Source organism: Hippoglossus stenolepis, chromosome 9 (genome assembly GCF_022539355.2).
Source record: "Hippoglossus stenolepis isolate QCI-W04-F060 chromosome 9, HSTE1.2, whole genome shotgun sequence".
Lineage (NCBI taxonomy): Eukaryota > Metazoa > Chordata > Actinopteri > Pleuronectiformes > Pleuronectidae > Hippoglossus > Hippoglossus stenolepis.
Window position 1 is genome coordinate 18,796,319 of NC_061491.1, and position 24,477 is coordinate 18,820,795.

Sequence of the window (24,477 nt, forward strand, 5' to 3'; positions counted from 1 at the left end):
CTAATGTTCAAGAAACATCAGTTGAACAGTTTAAAAGTTTACGGATGACTCAAGAAAAACATGCCGCATATTCTGGCCTAAAAAGATCTCAAATGAAGAACTTTATAACAAGACTAAGAGCCAGAGTTTGGTGATCAGACGCCGGCGGATACAATTAATTGGGTGTTTGCTCAGAACAGAACAGAACCGGGTACACCAAAGACAGAGATGGACAGCACCTGCATAGCAAAAAGCAATTGTGTCGGCCAAGCTGAAAGAGATGGGGAGAGGCCCCACGTCAAAGACCAGGATATACCTAGATGTAGGCTGTTTGTCGATGCCTTATTCCCCTCAAGGGATGAAGAGGACTAATGAAATGCTCAGAAAACCAACACCAGCAGCCACATCAGGTTTCACCCTAAAAAACCTGATGTCTGTCTCACTGTACTGTTTTAGTTAATATATTTAGTAGACAAATCACAAAGTTCCTAAGACATTTTGAACTATTCTGACATATTTTAACTGGAACCACTTGTATATAAGCCCACATATATACTTTTTTTTTTTCCTTTATGATAAGAACATTATTCTTCATCATGTTTTCCTGTGAGGTTAACAGTGTGACGGACAGAGACCACAGAAGTTGTCAGCTCTGTGTGAAGCTTGTAACTGAGGTGTCATCCCGGTGTTGTTCTCATTTAAGGATCTGACAGCCGACGTCCCTCTCAGAGCAACAAGCTCATTTTAGCATAACGCTGGTGTCTGTCCCTCACTCCTCTCCCCCCTCTCTGCTCATTTCATGTGACATTCCTTTGTTCACTCGGCTCATACATGGTCTGTTCTCCTCTCTTTACTCAGCTTTCTTCATCTACCCCTGTCTCTCCCACTTTCTCACCTGCACTCCTGCTCACCTGTGTGATTTCTTTGTGTCAGACATCCATCCATATTCAACACTCTCCCTTTCTCCCTTCCCATTTTCTCACTCAATCTTCCTTTTCCCCGTATCCCCCCCAACACCCTCACATCTCTCCACCCTCTGTCTCCGAGTCTCTCCACCTCTCACCCCACAGGAACTTCCACTTTCCACTGTATCCAGCTCAAAACTGTGCTTTCCGCAGAGGTGACAGGAGAAGAACATTTGTAGAAAAGATCAAGGGCCCTGTCTTACACCTGGCGCCAAGTGTACGTGACTCAAGTGTCAAGTCTACTTTCAGACTTGCAGGTGTAATGTTACCATCCAGCACCTTTGCTGTTAAAATAAAAATCTCACTTGGACGTGTTAAATACGAGGTGAGGTCAGGTGCATTGCTGTCATGAGGCAGCGGAATCCAACAAATCCTACTGAAGTCAGAGGTGCAGTATATCACTGTTATGATTATATGCTCTTAAATAGGCATGAAGGAAAAGCACTTGCTCTCTTATTGTCAAATTCACCTTTATAATAGCAATCGTCCAAGGGGCAAGTGCACCTGACTTTCTAAGGGAAAGGAGGATTGCTCTCTGACTGTTTTATTGCATGTTACATCCAAAACACACCCATGATTAATTACAATATTAAGTCAATCTTTTTTGCTGCTGTTTCACTTGCAAAAGAGGATTCGGACACTCACTAAATGCACTTTAGACCATGCACTGACTGTAGGTGTTTATGATAGAGTCCCCAGACTTTTGCTGCAGTTATATTTGTTCCACATATGATCTGGGATGACTCACTATAACCATTTTCAGACATGAACTCTACAGGATGTTTGCAGAGTTGCGTCCAGACTTTCTCCGGAGTTTGCCTTTTCGCACATGAACAACGCGGCAGCAGATTCTCTGCTCAGACACGTTCATGACAGCACAGAAATCTGGGGGCTGGTGCAGCAGGCGGATGCAGGACGAAACGTATTAATTCCGCTGTGGAGATCACGTGTTTTTGATTACAGCGAATCGACACAGGCGTTGGTCCTTGTCATCAAATCTCTTGTCTTCTACCTGTATTCCTTTTTAAATCCGGATTTATTTGCATCCTTTTTGTGTCTGTCGCATCATCAACACACTCGTTCACTTGCGGTGAATCCTGCGGAATTTATCCTGCTGTGTTTTCACATCGGCTCATTCTGACATTCTCCAGAATCGCTACCAGGGAGCTGGCCGGAGAAAGTGCGGAGGCTCTCACTCTGATATTTGCGCTCTCACTTCAGCGCCTCTCTGCAAGCGGCTTATGCCTCGACACTCCTCATAGAAACAGTAAAAAGGTCTATGTGGCCTGCTCTGAAATTCACTGAACTGTTTCACATTATGCTCGATCATCTAACCCAAACTCCTCTGCATTTTAACTGGTTACAACTGCAGTAAAAGCTGCCACTTGGGGGGAAAGAACAGCATGGGACATAACCTGCATTTATAGGCTCCTTATGGATGAGACTGCAGAATCAACACAATACATGGAGTTAAAGAGCATTTAAAGGAGGCAACAAGTGAGATTTTTTATTGCCCCATATGCAGAAAGTAGCCATAATATATCCAGAGGAGGTTGATAGCGGAGTTAATCAATAGCGATGACTCAGTGATCAGTTTGCCAGGTGCTGAAATAATAGGCTTTCACTTAGTAGTCTGTGTAAATCGTCACATCATCTGTTTGAGTTAGAACGACAGTCCCCAGACCCCAGCGGTGGTGCAGCAACACTGTGTGAAATCTCTTAACGGTCCCTTTTCACTCCAGTAGGGAAATCATTTACAACATCAGGGGCTGCTCATTAAAACTGGTACAAATAGATGTTGGTGTCAAATTAAGTCAAATGACCTCCTCAAAGCCCCTTTTAGGTAATTCATATCTAAACGTGACTTTTAATCAAGAAATGGCCATAAACAAGCTTATAATTGCTTAAGTCCAACACAAGAAAATGGGTTTTATGAGGAAAAGCTGTGTACCTTTATAACATTAGTCTTTTTTTACTTCAAGTTATTTCAGAGATTTAGCCTCGCTGTGTAAAACCGTGTTTGTGCATTCGCTCACACGTGTTTGTACATGTCTATACTTGTAAGGACAGACATTAACATAATGCGTCCCCCTCTGCCCCACATCCAAGTCACTGTGCTGTTCTTTGTTTCAGCTTGAATCAACTAATAATGTGTGATCATCCCACCATCAAGGCTGCTGCCATAGAGTTGCCATGGCAACGTCTAGTCCATGCAGTAGCAGCCACTGCGGAGAAAACGGGGAGGCAGAGACAGAGCACACACGCTGTCGCACACACGCTGTCGCACACAGACAAACACACACACACACACACACACACACACACACACACACACACACACACACACACACACAAAGAGGCGCACAGCAGTTGCCCCCCCCCTCCACCACACTAGCAACCCTTGCTCATTTGCTTTAACAGCCAGTGGGAGTGTTAAAGTCATTATAGAGCTCCCCAGTCAAAGTCAACGATCTTAAAGCAAGGTGATAACTCATTACACACACACAGTGATAATGCATCTCACAGCACACCAGCTGTTTCATAGACACACTCGAAGACGCACGACGATGCACTCATGCATACACGCTATATTGTGAGACACTGGTGCAAAGAGAAACGCACACACACACACACACACACACACACACACACACACACACACACACACCCAAGTTGTAGATGCACACACAGGACAGCTGTTTAACTTAAGAAGGCCATAATAGACACATACACACTCAAATTAACCCATGTTCTGTAATTTAATTTCACCTCAGCACACTTTAGTCCCCTCATACATGCAGCGGACGGGGACACTGAAACAGTCACATATATTTTGCATTGTAGTCAACAATGATGCATTTAAATGTGCCTGTCAGTGCAGGGCATCTATCTAATGATTCAAGAAATCTCTGTCTGTCTGTGGAACACATATCTAGAGAACTGTTTATGTTGTTGGCCTCAGACTTGGCATGTGTATTATTGAGGGCACAAGGAAGTTCACTGCGATTTGGACACGTGATATATTCAATCTTAATAAAGTTTGTGTAAAAAGGCAACCAACGCACAGCAGCGACGGCTGGGACTCATCCCCATAAGTGAAGTCTTGGATCACGACAATTTCCACGACAACTGGTTTACCAATACTGCATCCTGAGTCGAGCTTAAACATTGAATAAACAGGTGAACAGCTCTTTGTGCAGCAGAGGGGGTGAGGTGTCAGTGTCCCGCAGCCGGTCTTTACTTGCCCCGGTTAAATTACTGCAGGTCACTCTTACAGTTTCAGAAAGAAAGCTGCAACAAGCATCACCACAGCCCGTTCCAAACAGGAACATTTAAAATGGCCACTGCACCAGTTGTTACGAAAACAAACTAATCAGTGTAATGGGTGAACTCACGAAGCTACATTCGTGGACGTAAGTGATTGTGTTGGGTTGGGGTCTTGACACCCGCTCATGTAAAACACTTCACAGTCGATGCTGGACTTCCTGGCTTCTAAGTTTGAAGTCAATCAGATAAGTGGTTGTTGAGAAAATCGAAGGACAGACAGACAGTCGGAGATAACTGGATTTGTTAGCAGGATTTAGTAACTGCAGTATTATATAGTGCAGGACAAAACACTAATACCTGTACTATATATCCTCGCACTGCATATCCTGTCGCTACACCAATGTTGATACCGAATGATTATGATTTATGATTAAATTGATACTTAAGGCAGCGGTGTGCTGACTGATGACCCCTGGAGGAAAAACCTCTAACAGCCCTCGAAGGAAGGAATACAAATAAAGCACGAAACACAACTGACTGCTCACTGCTTCACTTATTTTACTTATTTAGACTGGAATTAAAGCCATAAAATGTGCTTAACTGTGTGGCGAAAAGCTCACTGCTGTGGGGTAAATAAATGAGTTGTCAGAGAACTTCTCCTGTGCTTTATCATGAACTCCATCAAACTCTGTGTAATGTAGTGGATCTTTCACGTAAAGGCCATGCAACACACACACACACACATACACACTTTAATTAGCTGCTCCTAGCTCTCATTATGGCAGTTTGTCATTGTGGAATTGCAGTGCGTTTTTGAAAGTGCGTGTATAGACCTTTACTGCTATCTGTGTTGATGTGTGTTTGGCACACACGTGTGCACAGGCAAATTTGTGTGTTTTGCCAAGGGAAGACCTTTTTTCTTTTAGTTTGTTTGTTTTTTCCTTTGGTTTGACAGCAGCGGCCAAATTAGAGGCCTAGACACATGGTGTGCTGTGGGAAACCTTTGACTCAACCCGTGTTTTTGTCAGGCAGCTAACAGTAGCCTTTCATCCTGCCTGTCAGCCATGGGATAGAGATAAATTAAGCACAGTGGTAAATGCTGTGTGTGTTTAAAAATGAACATCGCCATGTTTTTTTCCCCACAAAGGCAGGAGATCATCACTAAACACACAATAATTTAGGCACGTCAATAACAGATTATATACGTGTGGAATTATTAATTCTGAACACACCTAGTGGTTTTAAAAGGGCTTTTTAAAGCAAAAACTAGAATGACACCTCCACCAGGGGCCCAACAGTCCTCTTATGAAACCTCATTTAAATTCACTAAATCCTTTTATTACCAAATTGCACCAACTCATAAATATCAGTCTCCTTAACATGCTCTGAGAAAGTTATTGTGTAATCCTGCAAACAAAAAAAAGAATTGCACTCAGTAGAGCACATACCTCTACCAATTACCAACAGTCCCTGTATGAAGCCAAACACTCATAGATATCAGTCCCCTAAACATGCTTTATTCCAGCTTGTATTTAAGATCCATGAATTATTCTCTGAGAGTTTGATAGAAATGTTAAAGAAAGTGAAAATAAAATCCTTAATCCACCCCCTGATCTGGATCTGCACCAGAATTTAATGGGTTCTTCCCCCGACCCACATACCACATCCTTCCACCAAGTAATCCTTTCAGTAGTTTCTCTGTTATCCTGCCAACAAAGACAGACAAAAACATAACCTCCTTTGCAAAATGAACAATCTATATCTGTATCCATCCCTATTATTGTACATCACATGACCATGCGTGTACAGGTAACCTGTGAGACACATCAGACTCTTGATTCCTTTATAGCTTAATATGTTTAGATTTATGACATATTTAAAACAGCCCTGTGCTGTGGCATGTAAACTTCTCCCTCTTCACTTCTGCTTTGCACCATCTGTCCAAACTCGGCCAGGCCTGAAGATTTGGATATTCCGAAAAAAAACATGACAGCAAATGTCATATAATATTATCGTGATGGACGTTTCTTTGCTCTTCTCCTGCAGATAATCCACTGCTACAGATTCAGATCAGTGTGTTTGTTGTCTCGCTGTGGCCAGGATAAATGCAGGTTAACCTCTTTGAGATCAGTGTCAGGTAATGTAAGGTTATGTGTGTCTGTGTGATTGAAGCATCTTTGCAGAACTCTGATTGGGCCAATTACTGCAGAATAATAGATGATGAGCTGCACAAGACATGATATAGAGAAGCTTTTTGTCCTGAATCACAAATCTGTTCTTCCTTCTAACGAACACATACAGCTGAGTCACATCCTCATGATTCTTATGATCAAAGTCTCCTTTTTGAAATGTTTTTAATGTTTTGATCTGTTTGATCAAGTTGGGGAGTTCATCTTTTACTTAATCAGTTGTTTAGTTTGGCTTCCTTTTGATTATCCAGAATGGGGGTGGGGAAAAGTTGGCCTTCAGTGACGCTCTGCACTTTGAACACCACATGAGAACTTTGATCTGCAGATTGTATTATTATTTAAATCATCAGGGGTTTTACAGCCAGGAGATAATTCACAGTTAAATTCCGGTGACGTCCCTTTATCTCTCTTCAAAGAAGGAAAAACATATGAATTACTTGTGTTCTCCTTCAAATGTCAGCGGTAAACATCTTTTGTCACCTAGGCGTTTACTGTCCGCAGCAATTGTGTTCACAGATGTTGAAGCAGATGAAACCGCGGCTTGTATCCACTCCTCAAGTGCCTCACAAAACCTGTGTGACATGAGGATTTTGCTGCACGTAAGCCCCCCCCCCCATGAGCCAAGATGACAGACAGCAACTCCAAAAATAAAGCGTGCCTCTGTTTTTGACAGACATGAAAAGACATCGGCTCCGACAAGAAATTGGCTGAATTCCAGGCGAGGAATGATGAAATATTTTGAGAAAACACCGCCTGGCTTCTTTGATAGGCGGGATCGCTCTTATTCCATCTCATTAGCCTGTGTGTAATCCGTCTCCCGCCGAGGCTGTCTGTCAGAGTGTGCTGGTACGTGTGAGGAGCATCTGTCGTCAGAGTGACAGATAAAAAGGTCAGCAACCTGCTGTACGAAAGGCACAACACCTCTCCAGGAAAGAAATCTTTACTTTCATTCACAATTCCTTTTCTGTGATGCCGTCAGGACGCCGTTTAAATTCTGATCAAACCCGAGCGCCGTTCAAAAACCTAATCCCAGCCACTTTGGCTTGCATATCAACTGTGTGCCCTCTGTGTGCAACACTGAAATGTTTTTTGCGCTGTTTGTTCCTCCAGGAATCAAACCAGCTCTAGACGTCCTGTTCAATGCAACTTTACGACTCAAAAGTGACAGAGAGAACAGAGGCAGGTTTGATGTGCGCTGAGGGACGGACAGACACTGACTACCTCATATTCATGACCGTAATATAAGAACTAGAGCTGCCACCATACGACCAGGGTTCAACACTCAATCACTGCAGATCAGATTGATTTCATTTGTTTTGAGCCAATATTGCATATCACCCACACAAAGTCTTATCGATAACCTTGGAGCTAATCTTTGTTGATCTGAGCCAAACAATCGCACAATGAAGTCTGCAGCTGGAGGACACGATCCTGTATTACAATGACTGTAAGTGGATTTACAGTTGGAATTAGTTTGTTTTTTATTCCTCTCTCCTCTTCTCTTCTCTCCCCTTGTCTCCTCTCCTCTCCCCTTCTGTTCTTTTGTCGTCTCTCCTCGTCTCGTCTGTCCTCTCCTCTCCTTTCGTTTCCTCTCCTCTCATTTCCTCTCTCCTTGTTTACTCTCCTCTAGTTTCCTTTCATTTCCTTTCTTCTCCTCTCCTCTTGTTTCTTCTCTTCTCTTCTCATTTCTCTTGTTTCCTCTCCTCTCATTTGTCTTGTTTCCTCTCCTCTCATTTCCTCCCCTCTCCTCTACTCTAGTTTCATTAACACTCCCCTTGTTTCCTCTTTTCTCCTCTTTTTTTCCCTTCTTTCCTCTCCTCTACTCTCCTCTCGTTTCCTCTATCCTTGTTACCTCTCCTCTAGTTTCCGTTTCATCTCTTCTTGTCTCTCCTCTCCTCTCCTCCATTCATTACAACCACACCTACCATTTCCACCATCTACTTCCCCACACTCCTCCCGTCCCAGCACCTCAGCAGAGCCCGGGGATTGATAAGAGAATGTCCCTAAATGAGAGTGACATGGTAACAGAGCGACGTGCTGAGCCTGTTTGGCTGATTTACATTGAAATGAACCATGTTTTGTTTTTTTTCTGTCTGGCTATTGTGGATGAAATTAATTATGTAAACCGTCTGCAGGACTCATTTGCATTTCTTGATTGATTTCAGTCCATTTTTTGTGTATTCTCTATGGGGGGAAAAACAGGAACGATGAGAGATGGGCACTGTCATTCATGACAGCATGTCCTCATTGAAATTGCCGGAGGCGTTTGCCCCCAGGAAGTCCTGCACGATTGCAGACATCTGTCTCTGTGTACACATGTAGGAAACCGGTTCAAGTTTGCTGGGGAAAGCATGTAATCAAGTGTTTACCTTTCTCTGAATGTGTATTTGCCCTGTTGATGTCGAATCAGTGGGGTGGCTGAGTTTATTTCTTCATCTGTTTGTTTTCTTTATTAGTATGTATGCAGGGAGGTATATGCACAGCACAGTATACGTTCCCAGACTGCCCTTTTCCTTTTTGTCCCTGCCTCTCCTGGCTACCTCTCGCCTCCATGGCCTGTTAAATATCCGACCGAATGCTAACAGAACTGCTGTACGTCTGTCTGTCCGTCTGTCTGTCTGTCTGTCTGTCTGTCTGACTGTCCGTCTGTCCGTCTGTCTGTCTGTCTGTCCATCTGCCTGTCTGTGTCTGCAGCTCCCCTCCAAACCAAAACCAAAACGACCCAGTCAAACAGCAAGCTGGAGGCGAGCACAGGGACCCCATCAACCTCTGAGCTGTATCCCCTCTGAAGGCATCAATCGTGCGACTCAAGCTATAGGCTGCATAATGACATTGTGGCGGTGTGCTTGTGTCGTGCTGCAAAACATATTAATGTTAGCCATAATGAGTGTGACGGCCCAGTGTGGTTCACAGGGAGCATTTTGACTGGCAAACACTGCCCTCAAATGGAAGAGAGGAGTAACAGCAGCTGCAGTCGAAGCTGCAGTGTGGTCAGGTTTTGTGCAAATGGCTGGTGTGAATATTTATGACTCTCCACTGGACAATGTTACTCGTCTGAATGTTGCTGCTGGCTTATTGATAGGTCATGCATCTACACATTCATTCATGTATGCCTGTATTTTTATGTATGCTTACTTCTGCATGCATGTGTTGACCTCTTTCAATTTCCAGAAACTTGAAGTTACAAAATCACTGATTCATGAAATGTCTGATTCGACTGTTACGTGTTCACAGATATGCAGCATTACATGTTCCAGTGTTCTTTGTGTGTGTTCTATGCAAACACGCCTGTGTTTCTTGCATTTATCCTAGAATCTTGGAGCTCCAGCAGAACGGGGACATGGATATACTGAAACTCAAGTGGTGGCCGAAGGACAGCCCATGTGACCTGTACAGCTCAGTACAGACACGGCAGCACAGCAATGCCCTGGACATCCAAAGCTTCGCAGGTGTCTTCTGTGTCCTGGCGGCTGGCGTTGTGCTCTCCTGCCTCATCGCCATGGTGGAAAGCTGGTGGTCACGGAGGAAGGGATCCAGGGTCCCCTCCAAGGAGGTACGGGGTTGGATGAGGGGAGGTATAGGGCCTGCAATAGATCCCAGCTCATCTGTCCAAAAGGTGCAGTGTAACAGATAGAAAGGAGAGAAGATGGATTAAGGGGAGAGAAAAATAAAGTAAGATTGGACAGATGGTGATGGGATGGATGATGGGTTTAGTTTTGGGTGGAGCTGAGGCACGGGGAGACGGATGTAATACAAAGTCTAGACTTTGTGGCCATGGGCGCTAAGCTGTAAAAAATACAGCAATTCCTCAAAGTCAGGGTGCACGCGGAAGAGAAATACGAGCAGAGCCCTCCCTGTGAAGGAGTTGTGACACTGACAGCGTCTGGATGCTTTCAAAACCTCCTCTGGTCACACTGTCACTTCGCCTGAACTAGATTTGCACTCAAGCAACTTCAGCAACACAACCCAGATAGCACAGCAGGGAGCTGCATGTGTTGAAGGCACATTGTGACAAAAAGAAACCTGGAGGTGCTGTAGTACCACTCTTATAGACAGAGTTGATAGATCTCATAGTCTTGTGTGTATAAAGCCGTGTGGCTTGGTGTATAAAAATACATGAGAAGTGAAAGGTCAGTGTTCTCAGACGTTCTGCGAGGATTGCGTTCATTTCCCTTTCTCAACCATAATCAGGATCTTAATGGGGCAATCAACTTATAAAGCATCCTGTTGTGTTATTAATTCTAATTGTTTGCCTAATTACAGTTACCATCAAATTATCAAAATTATTAAGCAAAGAGTCATGCTCAGCCAAAATCTAATTGAATGTGAGTGTAAACTGAATTAAGCAGCCATTTTAACCTAATTGAATTGAAGAGGGTTTTTGCTCCTGTTTTATTCCCACTTCGTCCTCATTAGTTTAACCAAAGTATCTGCCGGTTAAACAGATACCAGATCAGATTACATATGATGTAATCTTAGATGGCCCGGGCAACATACCAACAACACACTTAGCAACATTACACACTGAGAGATGTTAGGTAAGGGTTCAGATATTATGAAGGTGCTGATGTAGCTGCGTGTCGTCACAGTTACAGTCTTGTCCATAAGAGAAAGGGGTTCTTACCGTACAGTAATCACAGTGTAGCTTGTGATTAATTTACAATATAGTAGCTTCAAAGGTATTTAGATTTCTCTCTGCAAAACATCCAAACCAAAACGCCCACGTTTTCCAAACCACACCTCTGTAGCCATATGCAGACATTTCTTTTTTTACACATCTAATCACGGCAGCATGTTTCTCCCTTGTTTGCATTGTTAGCAAACAAACTTTGACTTTTGACAAAAAACGCCGTTCCAGAGCTGGACAAGAGGAGCCAACGAAAACGTAGTGTGAGGAGTCAGGTGGTGTCAGACGATCTCACCACACAGTGTGAGCACATAAATCCTGAGCTTTGGCTTCACATCTCAGAAGATTCACTCGTACATGGTGTCATGAAATCCAAAAACGAAATTTTTAAAGTTCGCACAGTGTCTGCCCAACTTTATTAAGCTTCAACACATACAGTGATATGTATAATGGATACTACATTGGAGTTGTAGCTTTAATTTGAGTCGGTGTGGCTGATAAAACCTTCTTTTTTTTTTTTAAAGTGCTCAAATTTTAGGGGTTCAAAAGTCAAACCAAATCACGATGATGATACATTGTGGAAAATCCTTTGTATTCAATGACTGAACTTTTTGACCCACAAACTCACCAAATCCCTTCATCTATTTACACCTGATTTACACCCTGATAATGCAGGATCCCTCTACAACCTCAGTTTGGATCATTCTGAGTCATGAATTAACATTTGCATCTTAAAATCCAGTGAGTATTTTCTCCGTTGGCCCATAATGAATTCAGTAACCTTTAATGCTGATGTCCTGCAAAATCTCGCCTCTTTTTTTTTGTATGTTTTATTAATGTTGTTTAGATGGTGCTCATTACTTTAAAACAAGCCAAAATGTGTCAGTGTCAACAGGGCAATTAACCAATTATCTTTCTGAAAAGTTAATGTTTTGGAGAAAAGTGGTCGCGGATGGCAGCGTTAAAAGCAGAATACACAAACAGCCTGAGGGCCGGTGGGGATGCTGCAGTGTAAGGATATTTATACCAACGATCTAAAAAATAAACCCCTCGTAATTTAGCTGCAGCCCCCTGAGAACTGTCCAATCAGCCTACGTCTGGTCGATCACCTGAGCGGGGGCATCATCGGACGTAATCACATGACATCATGTGATCCTGCTTCAAATGCTCCCCCATAGAAAGGAAATGCAACATCTCCAACTGAAAGTCGCTATTCTATTTACAGATGGTAATTACACAAGCTCAAGCCCTTCTCAGCCGAACATAAAAGAGTGATAGCATCAGTGCAAGCTCTCTGTCAGGAGCCTCTTTTTTATCCACAAAAGGATTTGAACCAGCTTTCAATTCAATTTCCAACCTCAGCCCTCCTCATCACATCCCACGCTTACCAAAACACAGAGGGAGAGTGTAGAGTGCATGATCCAAATCTAAACTGTGGTGAGTCTGGTAAATGCAAAACATGCCAGTGATGACCTGAAGGAAATGTAATCATGTTTGAAATAATGTTTTCACTTTTGGATTTCAGTTAATTATTTATGTATCGGAAATAAATTAGAAGCAGAGATAACTTTCCACAAAAAAAAAGTGTTTTTACTGCCATGAGGTAAAATACCTCAGTTTTCAAACGCATGTTGTTTTCACCTTTAGCTGCTTTCAGACATGGTATGAATACTTATTATTCGGAGAGGGTCGAAAATGTCCAAGTGAGAGGCTCCAAACTTAAAAAAAACCTGATAAGGATTCTCAGCGAGCTAGTGGGCGCGTTGATGAGGTTTCTAACATGTTACTGAATGCAAACATCCCAGGATGTAAAAGCAGTGTCATACACACTGAAGACACCGATGAAGTTGTCAAGAGAACTTTATGGGATAAGGGCTGACACCAGTGTGGATGTGCTGTAAACAAAAACACGTCATCTCAGCAGCTGAAGTGTTTACGTAACGTCCGGCCTCTGCCTGCTGCACCATCTCTCACCTGAGCGCTCTGGAGATTCTGTGTTGCTGTGAACACGTCTGAGCGGAGAAACTCCAGCTGTGTTGTTCATCTCCCGAGTTCATGTCTAAAAACACCTTTTTTTAAATTATTTGAGAAAGTCAGGTTGAGGTCAACTGGAGAATGACTGGTTTCCTCACCTCTCATTCAGCTTTCAGTCCTACACAAATACAAATCTATCTATTCAGTCAGAAAAGAGATGTTTTACAAGATAATATATTAGATTAATGTCATAAAGCATGAGGTATTTTTAATACCTGTGGACCGAAATGGGGAATTTAATTTACTTTGGCCATTATGTTCATTAGCACTGTCAATGTGAATTTCTCTGCCTGACTCCCTGAAACAAGTGAGAGCGGCCTCCTCTCCCATCTGCTTAATCCTTGGTGCCGTGCAAATATTAAGTTCCACCTAGAATAAATCAGACAGGATGACAAAAATATGGAGAATGGAAATTGCGACTGTAGCCCGGATGATTTAGTGTCAGATCAGGTTAGTTTTAATCATAAAAGGCCGATAACACCAATCCTCCGGAAAGTCATTTAGAGGAAAATTTCAACAGGAAAACTCTGGTTCTAGATGATTAAATGAGCAGCTCCTTATCAAACACTGGTCTATCGTCACAGATTATTGCATCGCTACATCACTGCAACTCCTAACGTTTGGAGAAAGATATTTTATGAGTCGTCATTTAACTGCCCTCATTATGACAGACTGAAATATGCTATCTCAGTCAGTTCGCCATGTGCATGTTCCCCCATGCATCTGGCATGATGTGTGCCATTAAGTTCACAACAAGCTGCAGTGAGAACAACCATGTTCAACAGCAGGCTGGTTGTGGTCTGTTTAAGCTTCGTTTGGTTTCTCCAGTACTGTTATTGCTTCGGTTAATCAAGTTAAATGCATTAGTTACATATTTACCCAGCATGCCGCTGCTCATCATGCACTGATCCTCTTGCATGTGAGTGAAACAGAAACATATCCTAGTTGAATCAATGATGTGTTGTGTATTAGCAGGGTTTTTCACACAGACACACAAACCACAGACCCCCTGCCTCCAGTCCCCTGCTCAGTAACCAGCTTTAATCTGTCATTCAGACCAGTAGTTTTGTTCACCACTGAGCAACCACAAAGACGCCGAACCTTGAGCCGAATCCAAAGTCATGTTAGGCACAGTGTGATTCAGCTGCAACATGCCTGCCCCCCCGCTATCTTCATTAGGCACCAAGAGCAGCCAGTGGAATCAGCCCCATAGTGAGAGCAGGAGTGGAGTCACAACAGTGAAAAGCAGGGACAGCAGGGTTTTAAACGCTGATGGTCTTTGATTCTCTTTGTAGATCTTGATCAAGGTTGTTGCATATTAAGGCACCAGGCAGTCACAGGCGTAGGGAACATAGGGGAACATCTGTAAGAGAGAAAATGACCCCATAGGTCATCTGTGCAAGCAGCTTCTCACCACCCACAGTTATCTTTGAGGAGGTGAAGAGTGGGTTGACCAAACACACAACTCTTACATGGGTTTGTTCCCTGTTTCAAAGCAAGAGTCAGCATTGCTTCTCCGTTCCACAACCTTAACTGAGTGCTTATTATTGTAACCATGACAACATTGATCTATTTTAGCCTAAACTATCTTTTCCAATATCTAGCCAAGGACTCTTATTATCTTAACCACTAGAATGAAAACAGTGTGTGGTATATGGCTGCAGTATGGATTGTATGCAGAGGTACTGACAAGCAAACCACGCAGTTGATTAAGTTGGACTTACTGTCCAAGGGAAATCACTTTTATTGATTTAGAAATCACATGTGGATAGTTTTTATATATAAATTCTATTGTCTGATCTCACTTTTAATTTTGGAAGGCACTTGATATAGATGAAATATAACCAGCTCCTCTGGGTTTTTTAGAAGTGGGAGTAAGAGTGTGTTTAAAACACAAATAAAAGCAAAGTATTTATTAAGCAGTGGGAGTAAAACAGCGAGATATCCAAGTTAAACTAACAGTGTGTTATCAGAAGAGCGTTTTCAGTGCTTCCATGGTGAAAGTGGAGTCGGCTCACTCAGCCATGATCATTTGGATGCTTGACCTCAGACCTTCATCCTGTCGGAGCATTGACCTATCGATTGCCATCGGTTTGACTCAAGGGTTGCTCAGAGTGACCACTGAACCCAAAGTGGTCAGTGTGCGTCGAACAAAGTGCTTATCGGATCATTGAACAGCGACCGAAACGCCCCGCATACACACACTATCAGAATAATCCAGTAATTAAACAAACAAGCTCACTTCACTGGGACTGGTAACTGCTTTTCTAATCTTCCACAAAATGACTGTCATCAATCGGAGTTACAGCCTCGCACTGTGCATCATTTTCACTATTTGACCAGTTTTTGTATCACTTGTGTCTCTATGACCGCCTGCCTTGACTTTGGGTGTATTAAAGGTTTTTCCATCCAGATATGGAGACATTTGGCACCAAGTTTGTATATACTGACAGACCATTTGTCTGTAAAGGCCATTGGAACTTCAAAAAATAATTCACCTCAGCAGCCAAATATTCCTTTGGCTGAGATATTATATGGTATTCATGTAAAATAGTGCAAATAACACTCTCTGATCTGAACTCTGTGCAGAATGACTTCAAAATATCGACCAGCTGCAAAGATGTTTCCTGAGAATGAAACAGGAGGGAGATAAAAAAAAACTGACTCAGTGGATGAAGGACGACAAATTTCATTTAACTTCAAAGCAGCTAATAAGATAATTGCACATGTTGCATTTTAATCGACTGGGGAAAACTGTGTAACTCTCCATGCAATTTGGTTGTAGTCATGACCAATTTAGTGAGTCTGGTGCGTTTAATGTCATCTAACTTCCCAAAGTTAATAAATGAAGCAAACCTTAAAGCTTGTAATTAATTCCACCGTATGATTTGCTCTCCGTCAGTTTAAATGAAGAACTCAATGGCTTCCGTCTCGCTGTCACAGTTAATGTCAACACCACTCGAGACCGTCGCACTGGGCCAAGAACACGCGGCCCCCTGTGCGCCGCTGAAAGCTTCACATACATTTTTAGAAAGCCCGGTTGACCTACTCTTTATGCATGGGCCTCGAAAACTTGGCTTACTCAGATACATTGGCAACAGGAGTATGAATTGGGATTGCACACTTGGCATGAGAACTTCAAATGTCCTGCCTCCATGCACTGAGAGACTGTAGAGAGAATTCAGGCTTATATCAGCCACACAGGGATTCCCATGATTTACGCCACTAATCCTGAATGCATTATGAATTAGCGACTGTCATTTTTCAGATTTCACATCAGGATGTTTAGAGGATATGAATTGAATAATATTTTGTCAACATTTGAAATTCATGTACGTACTTTAGAAGTCACGTTTTTGTCATTTGGATCAAGACCTGTGGACCATGCACAGATTTACGGCGCTCATCATTTATACATCTTAAGAATCAGAAAATCAAAAGACATTACATCTTACAGTAGCTGACACACCAACGAGCTCGCCTTCGCGCATGCATGCACACGCGTCTTCATTTAGCTCGGCTCCTCCTCCGTGTCAAACGTGTGTCAGCGCAACAAAAGCTCAAACTCTTTGTCTGATATGTCATATCATGGGTTTTCCCGTTCATGCGTCCCTTCTCTCGCCAGCAGTGATCAGGTTTCCCACGGTGACACATGCAACAACTTAAGATACAAATCACGACTGTGTTCATCCATCAAACTGTACTGCCAAAACATCAACCCCTGCGTGCCACATACATGCACCCCTACATGCTTTCAACATACATGAATACCCACAACCCACTGTTCAAACTCCAGTTCGACTTTGCTGTTTTATGTCTGTTTCTCATACATACTAAAATATGCATAACTACATACTGTGCATTATGTCTTCTACGTGCATTCATACCTGACGCTGTGGTGCTGTGTTAACCTGCTTTTGACTGTGGGCTTCCTGTCTGTGTTTTTGTGTCTGTGCTGCGGTTCTGTGTTGTGTGCAGTGGAATGGCTGACGTTGCTTTTCGATGTGAACAGTTTGCTTGTGTATTTCTACCCATCTTAAACAGTCGCAAATACACACACCGCACACAGAGCCGAACAATGTGGGTCACCAATCATAAGAACTGTATTGTGACTAAAGGACATATACACAATACAAAAGGGGATCATGTAACCGTCTCCCTCCAAGACTGCAAGAGTTTTGATAATACACATTTTGACACTACAGCGTGTTCCACATAATGGTACATTTTCTTAAAAATATAAAACTATTTTCTTATTTCCGAAGCATCTGAACTCATTTTGGGTTGGGTGTGCGATGTCTGGGTTTGTTGATAGTTTTGTATCTATGATGGAAAATGGATCAAGTTGCTCAAAGTCAAAAGGTATAACATTTAGATATTTCCTGCTCGTGTCTGAGGCCCATTGCATTCACTACAGGAGCAGATGTATGACTTCAACCTTTCTGTCTGATATATGTTCTTTAAGAGGTTTATATGAAAGAGTTCTGTCACTGGCATCCCCGTGAATTCAAAAATGAGATTGACTCTGTTGCTGCATATAATCAAAAATAATCATATTTACCAGTGTCAGAACTCTTCCATAACAGATGTAACTGTGGTTTTGACCATGTCTGATATCTCAGACTTAGCACGAGAAGAGCCGGCTCTCCCTTGTGTACCAGCATCTTTGATACACTTAAAACAGCCAACGACCTCTCATTTACTGAATTGCTATGAATGGGAATCGCCGGCCTCCTCGTTCTAACTCCAGATAATGATCTGTGTCTCTGTGGCTCAAAGCTCTCATACTCTGTCCAGTGTTTTGTTTTTGTAGATAAGTACACTGTGTTGAGGGGGGGTAGCAGGCGAGGGGAGAGAGAGAGAGAGAGAGAGAGAGAGAGAGAGAGAGAGTGGGGGAGAGAGCAATACAAAATGCCATTTAAACATCTCCCCTTTTCAGGTGTGTAATGACTGTGTGAATGTCTCTCTGAGGACACAACACAGAACGACCTGCTTAACTGTGTGCGCTGACTGACTGCCATGTGTTTCTTCTCGCTCACCCCCCACCCGTCTGTCTCTCCAATCGACTCCTCTCTCTCCTACACCTTGCCATCCCTCCATCTGCCTGATCTTGTCTGTCACTCATCCCTTCTCTTGTCTCCGCCCGTCTGCCGTTTGTCTGCCTGTGTGTCTTTTCGGCCTCTTTTTTCTTCTTCTTTTTTTTTTTGAATCCTCCCCATTTACGCAAACACACAAACACATTTATATGAATTACTCCACACCTCTCTCTCATCAAACCTCTCTCTTTCTGTCTCTCTCCTTCTGTCCCTTTTGCTCACACACACACACACACACACACACACACACGTTCACGCCACACACACACACTCACACCAGACACAGGCAGATGGCCCATCTGTCAGGCAAGCTGCCGACCAATGCCCTCACAGCCCCAACGAGCGCCCCCTTGCCCGGGGCGGTCAAGCCCAGAACCAGGCGCCCAACACGGCCAACACCAACGCCCCAACCGCCACCCATTACCAGCCCCCAGCATGCTGCGACATTCCCTGTGCCCTTATCGTGCAGCACTCCTACGAACCCGCCAACCCCTCCGAGCTCACACCCAAAATGAGAATGACCACCTTCACCACAGCACCGCCCACCCCAAGGTTATACATACAATAGGAGATAAGACTAAATCATTGGTTAGTAATGCCTGTCAGACAGATGTTACTTGTAATGTGATGATATGAATAATGATGGTGGAATTAGAGAAATGGAAAATAAGGTAGTGAGGTTCATACTTCTGTGTTCACAGTGTGGCAAAGCTCTCTGCTAACGTACCTCTTTCATATACATTCATGTACCTGGGATGTGCAGAGATGCCTTGCTACCATTAGAGGGTGCTGTCTTCCTATCTAGAGGAAGACGGAGCATCATCTTTGACCAGAACAAGTCAAAGTTACATGTATTTGCAGGTAAAATCCTGCGGTAAAGTATTTATTTTATGTAACATAAAGACAACATATTACAAATGAAGCCACAAACCAGTTTATGGTGTGAAGTTGGCTTTGTTCTCTAAGATAATGCCTTTGCAATACACAAAGAAAATAAATAGAGATGTATATTTAAATACATTTCAGGCATCTAGATTTAAAACTGTATTTATGTCAGTATCGGTTATAATCATTAAGTTGGGTCAGTGTTCACATGTAATGTTTCAGTGGGTTTTAAAATGGCAGGAATCCTAAACGCAGTCAGGTCCGATACCACTGTCCCTTCCCTTTCAATCCCTCCTACCACTGATCTGCTTTCACACACGGCAGACTGACCATTTGTGATTCACTCTTCTCTTTCGCCCTCCTTCATTTCTTTTGATACCTCCTCCTTCAAACACTTAGTGTGTTTATGATAGTGTCACGACAAACACTAGCGCCCCCTCGTCCTCTCCCTCCTCCTCCCGTTGCCCCCTCCTCCTTAGATGGCAACCAGGGGCCACCGCTGCTGGTCCCCTCTGTCCATGAGCGGCACACAGTAGGGCCAGTGCCCCGTCCAGAACCCCCAGACCCGAAGGACACGGTCAGTAAATCTACTGTTACGCCACGATGATGTGACTCTTTGCCTTTACCGTGGAGAAATGCCAAACTGAGACCCCCTTACACCACCCACCCCCCTCTTCTGAGATCCTTCAGATACTTTCCCTCCCTCCGGTAAACACGTTGCCACATGTTTGGAAAATGCAAAAGAGCAGTAAAAGTTTTGGCTCTCCAGCATCTTCTAACACCGTTCACCTGAGCCGCTCTCCCTCTTTATCCTCACCTCATCCATCGCAAACCCGAGCTCCCTCTGCACAACCGTCCACTTCCATTCCCCTTCAGTAAAAGCATGAAACACCTCTCACTGAGTGTTGCCATCTTTTAGACTACGTGGATAAGTAATGTGGATAAGTAATGTGTCGTTTAATAATATAGTCGTATAATGTATGCCTTGTAATTTGTAAGTTTCATTTACCTTATATAAGTCAATTTAAAGCTTAAGTTTATGTATGTGTATAGAAGTGGTGTTGTTAAGATTGTTAAGGTTTGATTGGAGTTAAAGCGTCTATGATCTATAATAGTTGCAGTGATGAATTGTATGTGGCCTGAAACAAAACAAAAATTCACTTGAAAATGAGACGTCAATCCCAATGTGAATTTTTTTGGCCAGAATGCAACAGTGGTGACAAGGAAAAGTACTTAAGATAAGTAATGTATTATTGAGCGTTCAGACTGGCTTCTATAATATAACTTGCATTCGTAGCGTAACATAGATCGTGTATGTTACCGTGTGATCACCAGTGTAGACCCAGCACACCCTGGAATGGCAGCGCACACAGCACGATGCTGCGTTGTGTTTCCTGTGTGTAATTCAGATGATCTGCACTCCCTTTACTTTAAGACCTTGTAGAAGTGTGTTTGTGTTTCTCTCTTTCAATATCCTGACCACAGCTCAGAGTGTGCTTCTCTATCCTTCCCCCCATCTTTCCCCTGCTGTCCCTTTCCGCTCCCGCTTCCTGTCACATCCCTGCTTCCCTTCCATCACCATTGATTTATTGATTTATTTATTGTCAACCCTCGCTCTCATCCTCACACCACTGCACTTACATGTACCTCAACTTTTTTATGATCGTGCCCAAACTTTTGTTTGGCCTCACGAATGCCGTCTTTCCCTCATCGTTTCATCATCTGCGTTGTCCAACACCCTTCTTTTACTTTCACGATTATCCTCACTGTCCATTTATACTTGTTGGATGATGACATCTCTACTGCTTGAATACAAACACACCCCATCCTTGTCCACTTTCTCTGCTGTTTTCCTCACCAATCTTCCCACTTCCTTGGTTCCTTCCTTTATCCAACTTTTCTGAATTCATCCTCTCATCTTCCTTCTAACTCTGCTCTTTGCCTCTTCCCCTTCTCCCTTCCTTAAACACTGCTCCTGGATCTTTCTCCCCTTCACTTCTTTTCCAATATCCTACCCTCCACCTCATTTCGGTTCCAATTTCCTTCCCTCGCCATTAACCTCTCTTCCCTTCTATCATTTACCATCACTGCTTCTTTCCTGCCCCTCCCCACCTGCAGGACGATAAGGAGATCGACTTGGAGCACCTACACCGCCGGGTTAACAGCTTGTGCACCGAGGATGAGAGCCCCCACAAGCAATTCTCCACCTCTTCCGTCGATTTAACGCCCCTCGACATGGATGCGCTGCCAGCTGCGCGCCAGGCCCTCGAGCAGATCAGCGATTTCCGCAACACCCACATCACAACCACCACCTTCATCCCCGAGCAGATCCAGACCCTCAGCCGCAGCCTCTCTGCCAAAGCCGCCGCTGGATTTTCCGCTGGTTTCGGCAGCGGCGGGGGCGTTCTCCAGGACCACCGGACTGGGGTGGGCCCTTTCAGGCAGAGGGCCCCCAACGGTGGCTTCTTCCGCAGCCCCATTAAAACAATGTCCTCCATCCCCTACCAGTCCACAGGTCCAGGACCCAACTTTGGATATGGCAACGATCCAGACAGGGGCACCTCCATATGAGGAGTCGCTAAGAATGTGGTTGGTTCAGGAGGAGGAGGAGGAGAAGGAAGAGAAAGAGCAGGAGGTGAGGTGGTTAGAGTCAGTCACGGGGTGGTTGAACAAATACATTACGGCTAAGCTAAAAAGACAGAGGATAGTGATCTGTGTACATAGGATTCTCTCTGTTTTATATATGGAGAAGACGACGGAGGTGGAGCTCTGCTGGGGCGTCTCCTTATCCTCCTGCAAACCAAGCTGGTGAGGTGCAAGAGGGGGAAGAGGGAGGGGGATATTTGCTTTATTGATGTCGTTCTTGTGATTGTTTGGGGGATTCTTTTGGGAAATAAAGGGGTGTGAAAGGGGATCTTATTTTTTATAGTTTTGGTTTTATGGCATGAGGACTGCCTCATGTGAGGGACATTTGCTGAAATGACCTGACTCCTATTACTGTCTGAACCCCACCTCGGAGGGTTCAGTTTGTACGACTCTGACCGCAGGAAATACTTCATAATTCTTGTGAGCTCCCAGGCTGGCATTGGTGGAAGACTGGCGCTGTCTTTGGCCAAGAAGCAACAACGACTAATAAGCAATTTTGGGGCTGTTATTTTATGAAGGTATATATAACCACAGTTTTGTCCGTAGCCCTGGGAGTGCACACAGGAAACCCCTTGTAGTTTTGAAAAGGCCCCCATCTCAGTGAATATTGGAAGAATCCACTTCTCCGGGTTTTCTCTGCCTTTTTGCTATGTGGGAGTCCATTCTCGGTTTTCTCGTCTTCTCCGGTGTCGTTCCACCAATACCTCGGGTTCCCAATGTGTAAGTATCTCCAAGATGGTGTCAACACAGTGGCCTGACTAGACCTAAGACTTTACAGCTGAACACATGCTGACACAGTGATGGTGCGTCGCTCTGAGAACTGTTGAAATGCAGCGCAACAGTACGACACTGTAGAATCACCGACCTGGTGCATCGATCTTAAACTACGTCTGCCATTTTGGTGCATCAGCCTGAAACTTTGACCATTTTGATGCACATTAAAGACTCTTTGTCAATTCCACTGCACTGTACCAGTGCCCACAGACCTGTAAGTGATTGTATGTAGAGCTGACCTTTTTCTTTTTCTCACCTGTATTGTGCTATCTGCTTTTTCGAGACAAGGTGAGATCCTCGAATCAGACTCTCAGAGGGATAGTAAAAGGGATGTTACAAAAAAAATCTTCTTAAAGAGAAAAAAAAAAACATAAAAGAAGAGCCGAAAGACTTCAAAAAGCTTATGCTTATTATATGTCTTTTATTGAATTTTGTTTTTGAAAAAAAAATAGATTTTAATGCGTGGAATGTGTTTTGGTCAGGAAGTACAAAAAAAATAACATTGTTCTGAGCTGTCTGCTTGTTTTTTTATTTTCCTCAGCAAACTTTGAAAAACTGCTAAATGAGTGATGTAGTCTCTGGGTTTTTGCATAACTGTCATTCAGACTTTTACTTTTGATTTCCTTTTTTTCTTTGTTTTGCTTAATTATAGTGCTGCCATGGCCTTGGTGTTTAAAGATAAAAAGCTAATTCTGTAAGGTCATGTCCTGTTTGAGTTCATCGATCACTTCTTATCAGGTTCGAGTGGGGAAGCAGAGTTGATTTTGTGTTAAGGAGAAGCCATTGCAACAGCATCTTCAGTACAGGCCTTATATGTTGACTATAGCGAGTCATACCCTCCCAACACCCAATTTATCACCATGTACATTTAAGAGCAGCGAGTCCGAGGCTGTACTTTCGGGTCATGGGAATGTCACCAACAGTCAATGGTCATCGGAACCCTGTGGCTGCCTTTTATGAGATGAGTTCAAAATATACTTCTATTTCATATCTGTAATGTTAAGGGTACTGTTTATATACCTTGTTTTGTTTTTTTAAAGTGCCAATTAATTAAACAGACCATTTAGGTGCATTTTGGGGGCGGGGAAGTGGATCGGTAAGTTAAGATCATTAAAAGGTATTTTGTGGATTTGGGGGTAAAATGGAACCAAACCTTTTTTTTCATTTTGTTTTCACTAACACTGTATTAATAATTGATAATGTTAGTTGTTTAGAACAAGTTTTCAGTTTGTTATCTTTAAGAACTAAAACCGCAAAATTGTCGCGCATAGAGAACTCAGTTGAGCCACGGTGTTATTGAAGCAAGCGTTCTTAGGCATCCTTTTCTTATATTAGGCTACAGTATGGCTATTGAATGACAAATAGGACACAGACGTTTAAAAAAAGTTTTATTTAGTATAAATGAGAGAGACATTATAAAAATGTATATTTTACATGTTTATGCTATTTTTGTTTAACAAAAGGAAAAGAGTATATCATGATGAGCTTTAGTGTTGAGTTCAGCGGTCACATCACTGCGTGTGGTTTTCCCGTGTCCCGCCCATGGTCAACATAAAACACACACACTCTTTGCTTTTCTCACGTCATCCTGAGTTCATCTTATTATTTGCTGGCTAAATAACAAAAAGTGGCAAGTCGATTAAAAAGAGAGCATGCACAAACTTGCTGTTGCGCTATCTGTTAACATTTTTAATTTCATACATAGAACTATAGGATTTAATTGATAATTTTCAAAAGTTTATGATGTACAGTATTTAATATAGGCCTATTTTGTTGTATGTGTTGCATATTATTCAAAAACTGAACAAACTGGGGCCTCTGTTACAAGTGGCAAAGCTTTCTGTGTATAATTTGTCTAATAAACAGGTTTTCTACAGTGGGATCGTATTTGTTGTCTTTGCCAAAGGTGGTGAATTTCATCAACAAATTGTGATTGATAACTACTGTTAGATATTGTTGTTATTCTTTGTGATTCAGGGGCTCACCTCTGACATTGAAGTTTTCCCTCACATCAC

General features: G+C 43.1%; 1 protein-coding gene across 2 annotated transcripts in view; it reads left to right on the forward strand.

Moving 5' to 3' along the window:
• grid2 (glutamate receptor, ionotropic, delta 2) overlaps positions 1-24,338 on the forward strand; it is a 441,472-nt gene extending 417,134 nt beyond the window's left edge. The window contains exons 15-17 of one of the 2 annotated variants that reach the window (XM_035167013.2): positions 9,713-9,953; positions 18,438-18,709; positions 21,161-21,409. In XM_035167013.2, the coding sequence (XP_035022904.1) occupies positions 9,713-9,953; positions 18,438-18,709; positions 21,161-21,266 (619 nt within the window). In that variant the 3' untranslated portion in view covers positions 21,267-21,409. Of the gene's footprint in view, positions 1-9,712; positions 9,954-18,437; positions 18,710-21,160 lie in introns of both variants that reach the window. The other variant, XM_035167012.2, reaches the window with a different exon arrangement.
• The last annotated feature ends 139 nt before the right edge of the window (positions 24,339-24,477 follow it).